The sequence below is a fragment of the Tachysurus fulvidraco genome, chromosome 21 (assembly GCF_022655615.1).
Source record: "Tachysurus fulvidraco isolate hzauxx_2018 chromosome 21, HZAU_PFXX_2.0, whole genome shotgun sequence".
Lineage (NCBI taxonomy): Eukaryota > Metazoa > Chordata > Actinopteri > Siluriformes > Bagridae > Tachysurus > Tachysurus fulvidraco.
In genome coordinates, this window is record NC_062538.1 from 11149250 (window position 1) to 11166993 (window position 17744).

General features: G+C 36.0%; 2 protein-coding genes across 4 annotated transcripts; both read right to left on the reverse strand.

Moving 5' to 3' along the window:
• Positions 1-1724: 1724 nt before the first annotated feature.
• On the reverse strand, positions 1725-7781 carry eri1 (exoribonuclease 1). Its single transcript, XM_027139861.2, has 8 exons — positions 7671-7781; positions 7444-7567; positions 5628-5779; positions 4728-4941; positions 4322-4405; positions 4134-4243; positions 3208-3322; positions 1725-2243 (listed from the first exon to the last, which is right to left on the reverse strand). The coding sequence occupies exons 2-8, from the start codon at positions 7522-7524 to the stop codon at positions 2001-2003; spliced, it is 999 nt and encodes a 332-aa protein (XP_026995662.2). The 5' UTR covers positions 7525-7567; positions 7671-7781; the 3' UTR covers positions 1725-2000.
• A 918-nt stretch (positions 7782-8699) lies between these two features.
• On the reverse strand, positions 8700-13968 carry ppp1r3b (protein phosphatase 1, regulatory subunit 3B). 3 transcript variants are annotated; one of them, XM_047805847.1, is made up of 3 exons: positions 13765-13961; positions 12293-12378; positions 8700-10785 (listed from the first exon to the last, which is right to left on the reverse strand). In XM_047805847.1, exon 3 carries the CDS (start codon positions 10764-10766, stop codon positions 9903-9905), a length of 864 nt encoding a protein of 287 aa, XP_047661803.1. In that variant the 5' UTR covers positions 10767-10785; positions 12293-12378; positions 13765-13961; the 3' UTR covers positions 8700-9902. The 3 variants fall into 3 exon arrangements, with proteins under 3 accessions (XP_047661803.1, XP_026995913.1, XP_026995914.1); XM_027140112.2 differs by lacking the exon at positions 12293-12378 and having other exon boundaries at positions 13765-13968; XM_027140113.2 differs by lacking the exon at positions 12293-12378 and having other exon boundaries at positions 8700-10809.
• Between the last annotated feature and the right edge of the window lie 3776 nt (positions 13969-17744).

Below are 17744 nucleotides of genomic sequence, written 5' to 3' on the forward strand. Positions count from 1 at the left end.
AGGGTTGCCAGATTGTCGTAATTATGTATTTATTGCGGTTCAAGGATAACGTCTCGAGAAAGCTGTTATTGTTTTAACATACTAAATATAAACCATCATATGGAAAAAAAATAGTATTTGTATATGCTGCTTTTAATATTTCCACTTTAGGTTTGAACTATCTTTTATAGCAGTACGTTTAACTGTATATATATTTTTTTTTATTCCTGTATAGTCTTTGTATAACTGTACTAGTCTTATTCCTCTACTTAATTTTTGACTATGCTTTTTGTTTTTAAAGTCACATTAGAAAGCATTTTGAGTTACATTCTAGTATCAAATGAATTAAAGGGTCAAAAATACCACTCTGGCAATCGCTCCTGCAAACAGTGATACAGCAACAAGCGTCACGAGCCCACCTTCCCGGAGTACAGTGACGTCATCGTTCATCATATATTATGTTATATTATATGAAATATATATTATTAGAATTGGTGGTTATTATGCTGCATCGTAAAAAAGTAGAATCTAAACAAAGAAGGTTTACTAGAATCTGGATGAAGATGTTGAGTTGTAATCAACAACCCAGAGACCAAGATTATAGATCATTATGGTATACACTATACAGGTGCTAAGATGATGAGATGATAAGATGGAGATGGTGAGATGAAGAGATGATGAAAAGATGAGATGAAGAGATGATGAGATGGAGGTGATGAGATGGAGGTGATGAGATGATGAGAAGATGAGATGGTGAGATGATGAGATAATGAGAAGATGAGATGATTAGATGATGAGATGGAGGTGATGAGATGAGATGATGAGATGGAGATGATGAGATGAAGAGATAAAGAGATGATTAGAAGATGAGATAATGAAATGCTGAGATGGAGGTGATGAGATGATGCTCAGTGTGGACAGATCTGGGATGAGCACAGGAACCTAGAAACAGCAACAACAGCAGCACTCATAACACCATATCCAGTGCATCTTACTCCATCTACTGGCCAAGAGTGGAGATAATGAAAAACTACAGATTTAATGAACAGAATGAGTCTCACATCACAGTGGATGCTTCCTGGTGTAAATCGTGTTTTCTAATAAATGAATGTATATTCAGCATGTGATTCACTTTTCTTTTCCTGAATCATAAATCTCTTGCCAGGTGGAATATCCTTGCATCCCAAACTACAATGTACTACAATGTATAATACTTTTCCTCTTTTTAATTGTTTTACTTTTATTTGAAATCAATTTTTAAATCATTTTATTAAATCATTGTGATTATTGTTTTATGATTATTTTACTTTCTTTTATGTAAAGCACTTTGAATTACCATTGTGTGTGAAATGTTCTATACAAATAAAATTGCCTTACAAGAAGAAAGCTTGAACACTGCAAAGGTTTTTTTTGTTCGACACCAAACCAACATGTCTAATGTAGCTAATGTGAAGAAACTTCCAGAAACTAGTTTCACATTATACTTTAAATTATCATACATTTGCTTTGAAAGATATTTAGCTTAATAACACTGTTTTAAGTTTACAATTCACTGTTAAAAAAAGTGAAATTTATTTTCATGCCAATATTGTAACTACTAATATACAGCTGCACCATTACACTTCAGGTTTATACTGTAGCAGCATGTCATAAGAGTCAGAAACCACATCAGCATTTTTATTGACTTTTTTCAAAATCATTAAGAATCTGAGGACAACCTACAAGAAGGATTCAAAAGAGAGATGAAAACTGGAATGGCACTTTATTGTTATGTAAAAAAAAACCTTATAAAACCAAATAATTCAGAATGTTTGCTGCTAAAAATTCAAGACTGAATTCTGTGATTATCACATAATTGATACTTCTTTGTGAAATATGATTGGGGCAAATTAAGCATAGTACATCTACAGATCAATGATTTGGTCTGGCCATTATTATTAGAGTTACAAATTAGCTGTAAAATATCACACTGCTCTATCAAATGAAATGAAATAGAAAATAGAAGCAAATATGCCACATAATTAGTTTTTGCTTTTGGGGAACTGAGGAGGCGGCGCTCCTTCCAACACCGTTGTATTGGACACGTTCTGCAGCTCGCCATCATGCAGACGCTCGTTCACCCGCAGCCGACAGCCATCCTTCAGCATGCGGATGGCAACGCGAGCGATGTTGTGCGAGTCATCGAGGCCGCAGTGAGGTCGGCCTTCGTACTGCATGCCCAGATTCTCCAACATGCAGTTCAGCCTTGTCTGGTTTCGAGGCACCTAAGGAGCCCAATATGAGACACTCAGTGTAAGATTAACTGTGTAACACCAGCAACATATTTTGACAGCTCAATTCAATTAAGTCGTTTAATGAGGATGATTCAGAAATAAAAATGCTTTATCCCAAATTACAATATTCAAAGTACACTATATTAGGAATACCTTGTATAAATACACATTCATCAGCCAGTCACGTGGAAGCAGCACAATACAATAAGAAGAGCTTAAGTTAACGTTCATCCACCATCAGAATAAAGAAAAGTGTTATCTCTGTGACTTTCACTGTGGCGGATTGCCTGGGATTTTCACACACAGCAGTCTTTAGAGTTAAATCAGAAAAAAATGAAAATAAAAATAAAAAATGTTGTGGTGAGCAAAAAGAAGCCTCACAACACATCAAACCTTGAGGTGGAAGAGCTACAGCAGTGGGTTCCATTCCTGTTAGCCAAAACAAGAATCTGAAGCTATCAGTGTTATAGACTCACCCAAACTGGACAGTCTGGAGATTCCTGTTGTTGGATTACAGGAGTGGAATTTGCTCTGGTCTTCTTTCACCTCAAGGTTTGATGTGCTGTGTGTGCTGAGATGCTTTTCTACTCACAGTGTTTGTAAAGTGGGATTACATAAGTTACTATAGACTTTCCGTCAGCTCTTCTGATCTCGGTCATAAAGGTGGTGCTCTATCTGCAGATCTGCTGATGGAAACAGCCCATATGGCACCAACAACCATCAGAAAGATCACATTTGACCTCATTCTGATGTTTGATGTGACACTAACTGAAGCTCTTTACCTGTAGCTGCATGATTTCATGCATTGTGCTGCTGCCACACGACTGAATGATTAGATAACTGCATGACTGCGCAGGTGTTCCTTTTAAAGTGAATGGTGAGTACATTTACAACTAAAGATTTGGTTGTTCACTCAAGGTGTGTACTTCAAGTGAAATACAAATACCAGATATACCTTATAATAGTTTCCATAAGACTTTCTGATGTTAATCCAATTTCGAGCAAACTGAGGATATCGCAGCCGACTCTGGCGGCATTGCGTGTAAAGGAATTTACTCATATCCCAAGACCTGTGGAAGAAAACACAAATTAAATAAGCTTGCAAATATGACACTAACTTTCATGCAGGAATGCGATAATAGTCACAACCTATAGCACGAGTGACGGTTTTGGATTTCTCAGGGCCTAAACCTTCTGCCTGTATCGTACACACCACCTCAGCTAAGAGACATGAATTTGTTTTCTTCACACCGAATATATGAAGTAACAGCAAGAGTTGTTTCTGTAATTGTAAATTCACACAGATAAAGTCTATGACATTTAGAGAAAAATAATATCAAGTGACATAGCTAACATAAATATAGTTTATTTAGGAGTGAAATAATGTCTAAATTATAAATAATGGTTATACTGTAGATGTTCCCTCTCTGATTGAATTCAGTAGCGTAACCTTCGTTTTTTTCTTCTATTGTACCCTTTTTATTTATTTATTTATTGTTGGTCTCAGATTCAGGGCCTGATTGTTATTTGTAATAAAGCAGCAAATAATTTAGGTCACATGCATTTTAGTGAATTCCAACTCAGTCACAACTAAAACATACAGTATAGAGCATTAAACAGGGTAAAGAAAACTCCATCATTCTGCCTCTGTGGTGCACTTATATGCGTAGACGGTGGTAGTACAGAAACAAATACGTAATACATAAATAAATGAATTTGATGTGAAAAGCACTAAACATTAGCTTAGTTTTAAAGAAAATGAAACATATCGTATTATCAGTATGTGGGAAGCACCAGCATTGTGCACTATTCGTGATCAATGAAATGAATGTGAAATGAATTCCAATAACCAACACATCTAGTGTGAGATTGTGTCTTTACCCATCAGTCAGCAGGGTGTATTTGTACTTGGTTCCCAGTTCTTTCTCCTGCAGCCAGGCCACCACTCTGCGTAAAACCTGAGGGAAGGGATCTGCCTCGTCCACCATTTTCTGGAACCGAAATACAAACGAATAAGGAGTTTAGTGCCATGTTGTGCAGAGAAAGTGTTCGATTTCCCATCCTCATACCTGTGTTATTCCTGTAAGCTCCACACAGAAATCTGAGAGCTGCGGGTTCAACTTGGGCTTCACGTATTCCTGAAACGACCCGACCTACAATAACACAGAAAATGGAAAGATCTTCTATTAGCGTTTCCCAACTAATTAAAATCCTGAATAAACAGAAGGATACCAAGAAAAGTCCTTAGAGACAAATAAATTTCCCCATAGTACAGTAGATGTAGATTATTGATCATTATTTATTAAAAAAAAAACTAATAAGAACTTAAGGGTATTCATGAACATCATTTTAAATGCATCAGTTTCAATAACAATGTTTAACTTGACTTAATGACTCCATCCCTTGTCCTATAGGATTATTGTGTGTTTTAATAAATTCCATTTCAGCAGCTCACAAGACTTCTCACCAACTCACAATCTCCAAAGTGTGTGTGTCGATAAGGACCATGGGGAACTCGATGATTTCGTGGACAAAGTGACGTGGGTTATTCTCTTCACACGTAGCCTCAAAGTCCACCACGCAGATGTAGTCGTAATACAAGTCGTCGGAGGCTACAGACGCAGACTGCTTCAGCTTCTGCTTCTTATAGTAGTTCTTCAGACGCTTCTTCAGGACGTCTTTCACACCTCTAACAAAACCACACACAAATACACACACTCACATCTAAACTTTTACATCTGATGTAATGTTTTCACTGCAAAGAATAAAAGATTCTGTGTTATAAGAAAATAAATAAAGTCAATGTGGGCTAATGGAATGGAGTTCATGTAAATGCTTTCCCTACAATACCACATACTGAAGTGTTTTATTCCTCTTATACCACAGCAGTTTGCAAATGTTTTTATTTATTTGAAGAACATTTATAGACACATTTATCTGGACCAGCCACAAAAACAAGACGTGGCACATCTTATCATGCATGATATAGTGGCTATAAGCATTCATTCCATCACCAGTCTTTCTTTTTTCTCTCTCCTGAAGTTAATAAGAGAAAAAACCTTTTATGGATCTTTAAGACTCTGTGAATGGTATGTTACTATAGGTAACTATAGGTTACTATACATAACATATTGGACCGAGTCTATTAATATAAACCTGTGATGTGTTAAGTGCACTGCTAATGAACATCTGCTGACTAATCCGAATCCAGAATTCAACAGCGCTGTGGTGTAAGATATTCAGGTACATACAGAATTAGGTGCATGTATTTTTCTTCACCTAACCTGTTTACAACTGGACAAAAACCTAAAAATGTACTTTCTAACATAGAAACCACGAAAAGACTTTACAGGTTTTGGTTTACTGTGATCTTACCTGGTGTCCAGCTTGAGCTCAGTACATTTAGCACGTAGTTCATCTCTGTTCATGCGGTTAATTGCACCATTAGCCAGAGAGATCTCTTTATACACCGGATCACTGAAATCTGCACGTTCGGTTTCTTCACAGGAGCCGTTTTTCTGTTCAGACTAAACACAAGCAAAAGCAGCATTTTATGGTCAGCTTCAAAAAAATATATTAAAAAATATATTAAAATAGAAGAGGTTGTGACCTCAGGGTTCTGAAATTCGAGGTGAAATTCCTACTCAATTTCTAATAACAGATGACCGATAACATATATAAAAGTGCACCACATGGAGATGAGACTTCAGTCATAGAAGCAAAACGTGTCTTAAGTTCCACTTTTACAACTTACAACCTTGTTTTCATCTTATCCCGACTCCTACAACCTTGTTTAATGTGTGTAGAGTTTGAAAGAAACCTAGCATGAATGCACCTTGTGTGAAAGATTACATTTATGATGTAATGCTATAAGCTGACTCTTATTTGAACTTTAAGTGTCGACTCGTGATTCTTTAAGAGTCTTGTTTTTTGTCATCTTAGGCCGTGACATTACCGTTAAGTATATTTCACGTACACTCCATAAATGTACCTCCATGGAAACATATTTTAAACAACTGATGGTAACAAATAAAGTGATTTAGAAGAATATATGAACGAACGAACGAATAAGGAAATATTGTGTGCCAAAAAAGTCCACCATCGATCAGTCATAACATTAAATCCACTGACAGGTGAAGTGAATAACATTGATTATGTCATTACAGGGGCACATGTCACAGGATGGGATATTTGTGGTATTAAGTGAACAAAGTGCAACAGAAATGGGCAAGCATAAGTACAGGTATCCGAGTGACTTTCCACAAGCCATCAGACTCCTTAATGATTCAACTGAACTTAGCACAACACACACACACACACACACACACACACACACACACACACACACACACACACAAACACCGAGTAACTGTATGGACTGCACAGACCTACACCAAATACACACACTTCCAATATACATCCATCATACTGTTTACATGCTGTTTTAAACACTGTTTTTTGCTCTTTGCACATGCTGTCTCACATCTCAGTCGACTGCTGTTTTGCACAATACTTTACAATATCTCACGTAACTGCTGCTATTATACTGTGTTCATGTGAGTATTTCTGCACACACAGTATTGATTAAACATACAGTATTTACACACCGGTCAGTGCTGTTTTTGTGTAGTGTCTTTTGTGTAATGTATTGTATCTTTTGTCTTGCACTGTCTTTCATCCTGCACTGTCTTTCTGACTTTTGTCCTGCACTGTTTTTGTCTTACTGTCTTTTGTCCTGCACTGTCTTTCTGTATTTTTTTCTTGCCCTGTCTTGTCCTGCAATGTCTTGTTCTTCCCTGTCTTGTTTGTCTTGTCATGCACTGTCTTGTCCTGCCCTGTCTTGTTTGTCTTGTCATGCACTGTCTTGTTTGTCTTGTCATGCACTGTTTACATCAGGTTACACAGATGCACTTTATGTATCTAGGACTAACTTACTAAGTCCTCATAGCTCTGTCTATGTTCTATGTAGCACCATGAAACGTTGTCTCATTTCACTGTGTACTGCAACAGCTATATATGGATGAAATGACGATAAAAGCTTCTTGACAGGGGCTTAATTTCCAGCCCTACACAAGACTCACATAAAGCGGCCAACAGACTCACCGTATAACACGCGGGTTATTACTGAGCCTGAAACATCTACAGAAAGATTGGTGTGAACTCTTAAAGAATAGCTTTAACAGACACTTACTTTAGCTTGGTCGCTGTCGCCATGCTCAGTCACACACACTATCATTTCAGACTGAAGGACTTTTGTACACTTTTCCTCCATGACTGCTTCAGCGCCCGGACATGACTCTGTTTCGCGCCTTTTCCTGACAATACACAAGATATTACAACCTCCATATAACCAGTTATAACGTATTACAAATGTAATTCACCACTAAAATGTCCTTGTGACTGTCACTGTAACTGTACCTGAATACAAAGCGAAGAGAAACAAACGCCAAATATTCTGACAGATCCCTCACGAGAGAGGAAACAGTGATAACCGGAAGTGATGTTTTTTTTTTCTTCAAACTAAAATCCCTAAACATTTTTCGACAAAACACAAAGGGATAATAATAATAATAATAATAATTATTATTATTATTATTATTATTATTATTATAATTATAATTTATGATAGTATAATCATTTGTTGTAGAAATATAGAAGCTGAACAGAATTTGTTGTTTAATGTTTTCAATGTACGCAGTGAATGCAAATGTTGTTCACAACCTGTTTTAAATTTCTAAAAATAAAGTAAAAAAAGATCTAGGTTTAATCTAATATCAGATATTTTATTTAATATTAACCTATTTAAATGTTTAGTCTATGCTTTTTAGCATTGAGTAGCAACCGCAATTAAAGACAGGTGCGAACAACTTACTTCATCTGTAAATAACTGTGCAGTTTTCCTCACAGCTCAGCTTCATTCAATCTGCCATCACGTTTGCTGGTTTTAAATAGGAGTCTAATGAAAATTTGTGCCACTAATAAATATTTTGAACAAATATCATCGGAACAAATATCCGGTTCCAGCTCGGAAAAGGAAATTATGAAATTTTAAATGGTTCCATAAAATCTCCTCATGCAGAATATTGCCAACTTTAATTCCTGCAGATTTACTGTTTTTACATTTGAAATTAAAGTGATTTCACATGAGTGACAGTTATAGGTTTGTTTGTTTTTTTTATTTCATTATCTGGACATGTGACGTATTTGTCTTGATAAATCTGATGTCTTCGAATGATATCTAAAGACCCACCTCTCACTGCAATACATGACCTATTGAACCAGTAACCGGATGTTTTCATTGCTAAAGTTTTCAGAGCACTGGATTTAAAAAAAATAATAATAAATCTGCTTAATGCAAAAAATCTGCTTAATGCAAAAAATGTAAACCACTATTAATGATCATGTTTGTCTGAAAGTGTTCCCATAAAGATCCAATAAAACAACTCCTTGACCACTTTAGAAATACAATTCTTTATTCCACAGTGAATGAATGAATGAATTAAAACACTTTAAAAAAAAAAAAAAACCATTAACAGAACATCCCAAAACATTTACATGACATTTTCCCAATGTGTCGTGTGCAGAACAAACACAAACAAAATGTATCTAAAATTCACCCAAAAAAGGGACAAAACCTGATAAAATGTTAACACTGTGATGATATAAAACACTGCTTCTGTAGGCCTAGACAAAGTGAACAATTTCATTGAAAGGGATGATGCTACAGGTTAATGCTTAAAATCATATTTTGCACATAAACATGACTGGCATTCTTTTGAACTGAATAACAAATTACACCAAAACAGAACCAAGTTGCCAATTCTATATCCTTATATATGTATACACACACACCATAATACACTGTATAAGAACTCTAACATCTGTATTCCTGCTTTGTTAAGAAGTTAATTACACAAACAAACATACATTATGTATTTTATAACATTATTATTTCTAGCTTCACATTCTGACGGTTCTGAGCTTTGGCTGGCTATATAAGCTTTTTTACAGCTTTTTTGCTTACAGCTCAGGATTTACAAACATGTGTCAGTGATGAAAAAATATAACCCGTGAATTCCTTTAATGATTTTTCTATTAGTGTGTGTGCTTTTCTGTTACAGAGCAGTGCACACATCTCCCTTCACATTCCTGTATACACACATGACTGAACAGTCTGTAGTGTTGCTCATGCGCTTGTCAAAGTCAGCAGCAAACTAAACTCCGTTTCACAAAATCTCAGACGTCCGTATTTGCTCGTGCGAACGTGGATGGACCGTTTATCCAGATGTTACAGACCGGCTGAAAACAATAACTAGAAATTGTTATGTTTTCCATTTTAGTGTTGTGTAAACTGCAGGTCTAGGTCCTAAACATCACTCATTTGTTTCAAGACAGGTTAAAAAATACAAATAAGCTTCTAGATAACCGTGTGGCACAAAAATCATGCAGTAGTTTAAGGTGTCATGATGCTAAACTGGTGGTCATGTGCTTCTGTTATGTTCCAGTGCAAAAAATATTACATAAATATGCATCTTTACTGATTGACTACATATTTTGAAAAAGAAAAAAATTCTTCTTTTACTGTAAAAGATTACTCTCTGGTGTAATATTTCTTAGAGATTTATGCTAGATGAAATTCAGTCGACACATTCAGTAATATGGACCGAGGTCCTCGTACCCGGTGTAGCTCGGCCACTCTGGAAAAATGCCGTTCGAGCACCTCGGGCTGCCGAATCGGTCGAAGTATGCATCCCAGTCACTGTTGTGCTGCTGTCTGTTACAGGCATCACTCATGCTCTTCTTCTTCAAAACAGAGCGGGTGATTTTATAGTTCTGGCCCTGGTTGCTGTCCCAGTGCGTGGTCCCATCCACCACGTAAAACACAGCAAACTCCACGCACTCCTGAGGCTCCATCAGTGCTGGTAAATTTACCTCGAATGAGAAGGTGTCCCATTCAGAGCCCAAGTATGTGTCGTTGACGTACTGGCAATCGAGGTCAGTGTGGGTTTTCCACGTGTCAAACGTGATGCGCACCTTCACTGACTTTTCGTAGGACAGGTTTTTGACTTTGATCGTCCCCGCAATGGCCCGGTCCTTCAGCACACAATGCTCGAGACAGACCAAGTCTTGCTCTAGCCGCTGGCGAAACTGCAGGTAATCCGCGCTCGGCTGCTTGAAGTCCAGCACCAGCTTGTCGTCCTCCTCAGAGAGGTCAAGCGCCGTAGCAAAAAGCTGCTGGATGCTGAGCGGGATGTCGATATGGTCGTCGAACTCAGAAAAAATCTTCACCACAGCAAGGGACAGGCCCTTGTGGTCGGCGAAGGAGACCTGCTTTTTGGCCTTGCCACATTTCCGTTCCGGAGACTCGGCCTGCTGAAGAGGAGAGTGGAAGCCGAACTGAGCGACAGTTCGCCTGTGCAGACATGGACGTAGAGGCATCTTACACTTTACAGACATCCTGCTCTGGAAGTCATCATTCGACAGATAAAGCGGCATCACCAGTTTAACTGGCATGATGGAACTGCCCTAAACACTGTGGAACAAAAGAAATAAAGAGCTGTGAAAATAAAAACAGACTAGTTTACAGGAAAAAAAAAATGGTAAAAACACATTCTATTTATTATTACATAATTTCATGGCTTCGCATTAAAATATTATTTAGATCATTTTACTGACAAAAAACAAAAACATTATGCAAAATATATTTAATAGACTCAATAGACACTGTAAACAGCAAAAAATGTTCCTTTTACGATGCAGAAATAATTTAATTTAATATTAAAACAGTTATTTTAATGTCACACTTTTTTACACACTGTATCACAACACAAATCGTTTTAAACCATTTTTGTCTTTTATTATACACACTAAACTGTCCAAACACTGCATTCCTAAAGTGCAATAGCTTGAACACCCTTAAGCACATAAAATAAGAATTTTAACCATCAATATATTTTATGTAAATGAACAGGGAAACAGATGATAATTATCAAATATCAAAATGACAATTTTGCATGTTAGTGATGAAAATAAAGTAAATTGAAATTAAAACAAATGATTATCTCTCACTTTCTGAATGTGACAAACATTCTGTAAAAAACACCAATCTCTACATACACGCATTTAATGTTCTGCCCTAAGAATCTGGTCTGACTACTTTCCTGTTGAGTTTGGGTCTATTATTAAAGGTACTTTCTCTTCTAAAAAAAAAACAAAATAAAAACCATGGGGTTAAATCAGTTTAAAGCATATACACTTCCAAAACACTGAAGTCCTGATACCAGACTTCAATCCAAATGTTAACCATTAAACTTTGGGGAAATGGTTCAGATGAGTTCAGCACGAAGGCACGGCATGGTACGATTCAAACACAACACAGAGATATGAGATAAGAACTAGATCAGTGGTGTCAAATCTTATCTGTAAAGGTCCAGTGGCTACAGGTTTTTGCTCTGATCAATAACTAACCACATGCGATTCCACTTTTTAAAATCAATTTTGCTTATGCAATCTTTCTTCTGCTTCAGACATTTTTTTTAACAGGTGCAACGGTCATAGACAAAAGGTCTTCAAGATTGCTCAACTTATTTGAGTGGGAGGTGTTGTAAAGTTAGCCGCACCCACACTATTACCTCTGGGGCATGTTGTAGCTTAATTGAGCAAAAAATCCTGGCCAAAAAAAAGCTAGCCATTGAACTGCTTGTATATGCATACATCGTACAAGCGTCTTCATTACACCCAGTTAAGTAGCAATTTAAACAGATAAGATGACAAATTTTTATTAACCAGTTTTTTTTTTACTCTGGGTTTTTTCTTCCATTTCCATTTTAGACCCAATTCCAATACCAGGATCTCATTAAAATGGTAAAAACAACCTGACAACTCCGCATGAAATAATATACACTTTTAAAATATTTAAAAAAAACTACTGTATAAATTAAATGTGAAATTGCCATTTGTGGCTATTACTTTACGGCGTTACTTTAATAATAAGTATAGAATAAAATAATAATGGAAAATAGGCACAAAGTGCAATTTGCCTGCATCCCATAGTCAGATGGCACAATGACCAGCCCATTACTTAAATCCTAGTTGTTCTCCAGAGCGCCATCTACAGGCGAGAGCTCTAAACAGGAGGAACAGAAAAAAATACAATATTAAACAGCTTCGTCACCTAGCTAATGTTAGCTGTTCAAATGTTGCTGCTCTGGATGGCATGAAAACATTTTTACGGTAAAGAAATATGGCCGTATGCATCTACAAACAGTTCAGTAGCTACTCGTGTTATTTTCGTTATAACTCGGATCTGTTCGTTTCGCCATGTCGGAGCACGTGCTACTTATCTCTATCAGAGCACCGCCCACTCTAAGAATAGTTGACCAATCAGAACTCAAGAAAGTGAGCAGAGTTTTCTAAGTTGGGATTCTTGAGACAGTCTCCTAAAAGTTATCTAAAGACAGCAGAATTGAGTTTGAGAAACAAAGTCAAAGCAGGATTTGTGTCCAATCCCTGCACAGTATTACAGCTTATAGTGTAGGGTATGGCTATTATAATAAATTAAATGTGTATAGAGTTGTCTTCACAATCTCCAAAGACTGACCTCACCGTGGACTAATAAAGTAGCAGCAAAGGCTTGACAACATTGTGAACAGATAAAGATCTTAAAACACCTTCTTTCTTAATAAGTGAGATTTAGAGTCAGTGTAAACCTCGTAATGTAATGCAATGTAATGTTAACCTTGTTTGTATGTTTGAGATTTTATATGCATACAAACACAAAACACGCTGTTTGTAATGTTAACATTGTATGTATATTTATAAGGTTAACATTACTAACAACATATTTTGTGTTTGTATACATACACACACACACACACACACACACACACACACACACACATATATATATATATATAAATAAAGACCTTATAAACATACAAACAAGGCTAACATTAATAACAGCATGTTTACATTGACTCTTAAATCTCACTTATTAAGAAAGAAGGTGTTTTAACATCTTTATCTGTTCACAATGTTGTCAAAAGTCCTTGCTGCTACTTTATTAGTCCACGGTGAGGTCAGTCTTTGTGTATAAACAAAACACTATACACAAATGCTTTAATATAATACCCTACACCATGAGCTGTAATACTGACCAAACAAAACTGGGTTAAAGACCGAATCAACAGATAAACAAATGAGTTTATTTAAAGTTTAATTTTATTCAAGCAATATGTAATTTGAAATCCGACCAAAGAAGCTCTAATGTTTTCATCTCTGTCACTGAAGCCAATTAGCCGCTAGCTCAGTTTTAATTGTGACCTAATTGTGTTTCTAATTAAACCCCTGAAAGTGAGTCTTTTTTTCTTAGTAGCTAACAAACATGTTTAACAACTTTAACTAATAGAAGTTATTTACACAGATGGTGCTCAGTTATCATCTCACTGATGAATTGTTGTTTGGTGAGAAAAGAAAACTAGGTAAGAGTTTGTTTACCTCTAGACTTGCTTACCTTGTTTCTCGGAGCATTTATTCTGCGGAATAAGGTGCAACCATCAAAGTAAAGTCATTTGTGTTGCTTCTTTTGGCAGCGAGTTAAACGAACGCTGTTCCTCCTCCAAAGGCTTTAATGACACGGCCCTGTGCTCAGAGGAGCCGGCTTTCACTCTGAAGAATGAATATCACTCTGCGTTCACGTGGACGCGCTACATGGGCCAATCAGAGCGCAGCACAGCCGCATGGGAACAGGAGGCGAAGGAGGGGGGAGTGATGGGGAGACCATGCTCCTGATCACGTGACATATACAACTCATATAACATATATGAGTACATATATATATATATATATATATATATATATATATATATATATATATATATATATATATATATATATATATATATATATATATATATCAGAATTTGGTTTGGTTTATCTTATGAAATCATTTACTTTTTACAAAAAGAATTGTAAATGAAGCAAAATTGCTGTATTTTACTTTTAAATGATTAACACCGTTCTAAGTGACACTCTTGAGATTTAAAAAGATAAATAAATAAGTAAATACAGTTGCCAAGTAAACAAAATATGTTTAACTAACATCAATGCTAGTATTTATATTGTATTTATATCAATTATTAATTTGCTTTCCAGACAAGTGACCTTGTAAGTCAACCTTCACTATATCACAAAAAAAAAAGACTGAGATTTATTTTTATTTTTCCCACAATCTTTAAAAAACCCAGATAATGCAGCTTCCTGCTGAATATGTGACTCTTTCGTGTTTCTATGTGTTAGCATGCGATGATTTAGATGCTAAGATGACAAACACAGTACAACATCGACTCTAGTTCAGAGAGCAATATGACATAAACAAACTTCAGGCACAAACGAAACTTGTCCTTCATTGCCCACATTTAGTTGTGAAGGGGGATGGGGTTAGTGATGTTGGTTATTGTGTACATTTTATTTTTGGCCACCCACCTTTAAATGCAAAAGTGCTGCACATGTAATGCCACGGGAAGAGAGTGTTAACTACATGCTAGCGTCTCTTTTTCTAATGAATAGCTATTGTCACTTTGATTGACAGTGGACAGAGAAAAGCTGTATTTCTCACCCACAAAGCAAGACACTTATACTCTGCTGGGTTCCCTGCCCCCTGCGGCAATGGTATAGGATTTAACCCCTAATGAACAAGACAAAGGTGACAGAGGAGAGAAGTTGAAGCAGTGGAGCATGAAACCTTCAAAAGCAACCAATATTTTATATTGTTAACGTTAAGCCCAGACTGGAAAAATACAGAGATTATAATAATAAAATATGTTAATTTAAAAAAATCAAATGTTAAAGCAAACCTTTAATTTCAGTCCATATAGAGCGACTTGCACAATAAGAAGCTGTCCATGAATAAGAGCAGAACATGTGTGTCACAGTCCTGACTATTTATTTAACAAAACAAGACAAATGTAAGCTATATGAGTTAGTTCATTAAAATACCAGGCTATTTAGCAGTGATTGGTTAAATATGTATTTAGGCTAATGCAGTATTTAAATCGAAAGAAACATAAAAACAACTCAAACTTCCTACTAGGGAATTCCTGCACAGTTGTCTCAGCTCTGAGCTCAGCAAGTAACATGGCAACTCATAGCCTGAACAGTAAACAAAGAACTTCAACCCTTTAAATATGTTATGCAGTATATACAAGTATTTGCTTTAGATAAATTAATTGGCTGATAGTAATGTTCTTAAAACTTCTTTAAAGTTATAAAGTTATCTTTAAAGTTAAAGTTTTTATATAAAGTTTCTCTGCTAGCTTGTTGCTAACAAAACATGAGCATGGAGATGTTCATGTTTTTCCCTACTGTGTAGCCCAAGCGCATGCAGGTCAGACTTGAGCTACAAATTCTGAGGAAGTTTTTTAATTGTAGCAGAATATTATTCAAATAATTAAAGCTTTACTTTAAAAAATAGGATGGCATAATACTGTAAGTAATTTTCCAGAGAAAACAAATTAATATTTTTTCACTGGAGGTTCCTTATCAACAATTATAAACTTGTCTTTGTTAGATGACAGAAAGTTTTTTAATCCTTCAATTATAAAGCTTAGATTTTCAGGTGGTTCCCTATACAAGTCTCTGTGAATGAGCTGTTACTACAATAATCAAATTCCAATTAAAATTTTATGTCGCTACACAACTACACACAGAAAGATATTTAGTGATATGAGCACATTAAAGGTGGGGTGCACGATGATTAAAACCAATGTTGACATTTGAAATCATCAAACACGCCCCAACCCAAATGGGTGTCACCCCTGTTTTGATAGCTCCACCCCACACATACATACACAACCCAGGCAACTATTATGGCGGAACCTGCTGGGGCAGCTGGCCAAGGTGATATTTTTATCAATAAATGAACTCAATGAGTAATACTATGGTAATACAAACGTGTTTTTGTAGTACTGTGTGTTGTGCCGTGAAAGGTTTAGCTCCGTTTCACGCGGAAGACGACGTTCAACACCTAGAACCCGAGGCAGAGGTAATGGCAGGTATCCGCCATGTCAATCTTTCAATCACTTTCGGCTAATATCAGACATGCGCACTGAACACTCTCTCCGCCGCATATTGTCAAGACACGCCCCTTTCTGCTCATTGGCTACACGTTTGTTTTGTTTGTCGGCCCGACTCAGTTTTCTGAATCATTTCTCAAACATCGTGCACCCCACCTTTAATGTGTTAGTAAATTACGACCAGAACTACTGCACAAGGTGGTATATGTGGTACTTTAATACAGAAAAATATAGTAACACTTTACAGTTTTATTTTGTTACACAAGTTTTTAAATCAGTTTATTGTTAGTCTTCACACGTGAAAAGCGAAGGCAGAAATCAAACTTTCATTCCTGTTATTTGAAAATAATGCACGCCGATCTGATCAATCACATTCAACTCTGCTGTTATACTATGTGAAAATAGTTTAGATTAAATTAATTTATTTATTGATCGCTGGATTTTTATCATATTTATACATAAACATAATTTGTTTTTGTCACTGTTTGTAGAAGCAATAAGCTGCAAGAGCTGCACAGTGTTACAGGGATATTATCACAGTAACACTGTGATAATATCCTCACAGTAACACTGTGATAATATCCCTGTAACACTGTGCAGCTCTTGCACAGTGTTACGGGGATATTATCACAGGGATATTATCACAGCTAAGAGGTTTTACTCTGCTTCGTGTCATGTTTTGTACCCGTGATAAAACACTGCAACGCCTGCTCTCAAGTGGCTTATTGACTTATTCTAAGAGAGTAGCAGTATATTGTTCCATCTAGAACCTTAAACAATCTAATAGATTCCAAAAAAAACTGGGTTTATCAAGTGAAGCCTTGAAAGTTACAGTGTAGAACTAATTAAATATTTTATTTTCCACCCAAAGTTTATATCACTTTAAGTCAAATCAAGTCAAGTCAAGTCACCTTTATTGTCACATAACTTGACTTGACTTAAAGTGATATAAACTTTAAAGTGGTCAGAAGGCATTGATTAATTTGCTATTAATGCAGCTGCATATCACAGGTTTCAATCAATCAATCAAACTTTTCAGTCAATCAAATTTATTTGTCACATACACATACATACGGAGTACGACATGCAGTGAAATGCTTTTTGCATCTGTCCGGTATTCAAACATAAGGAATGCAATTAGGGATAAAAAATATTAACAAAAGGAGGAAGATAAATAAAAAAGTATAAACTATTTATGTAAAAAAATATAGAAAATATAAAAATAGAAGTGAAAAATAATGTATATACATATACTGTACATAAATATACATAAATGCGTATGGTTTTAATTATTGTCCTTAAAGTGTCCGTGTGCAGTAAGGTGTGTATAAAGTAGCACTGTGCTGTGCAAGTCCAGAGTTAAAGTGACAGTCCATAGTTAAAGAGTTACAGTGTCATAGTGCAAAAAAGTTGTGCAGAA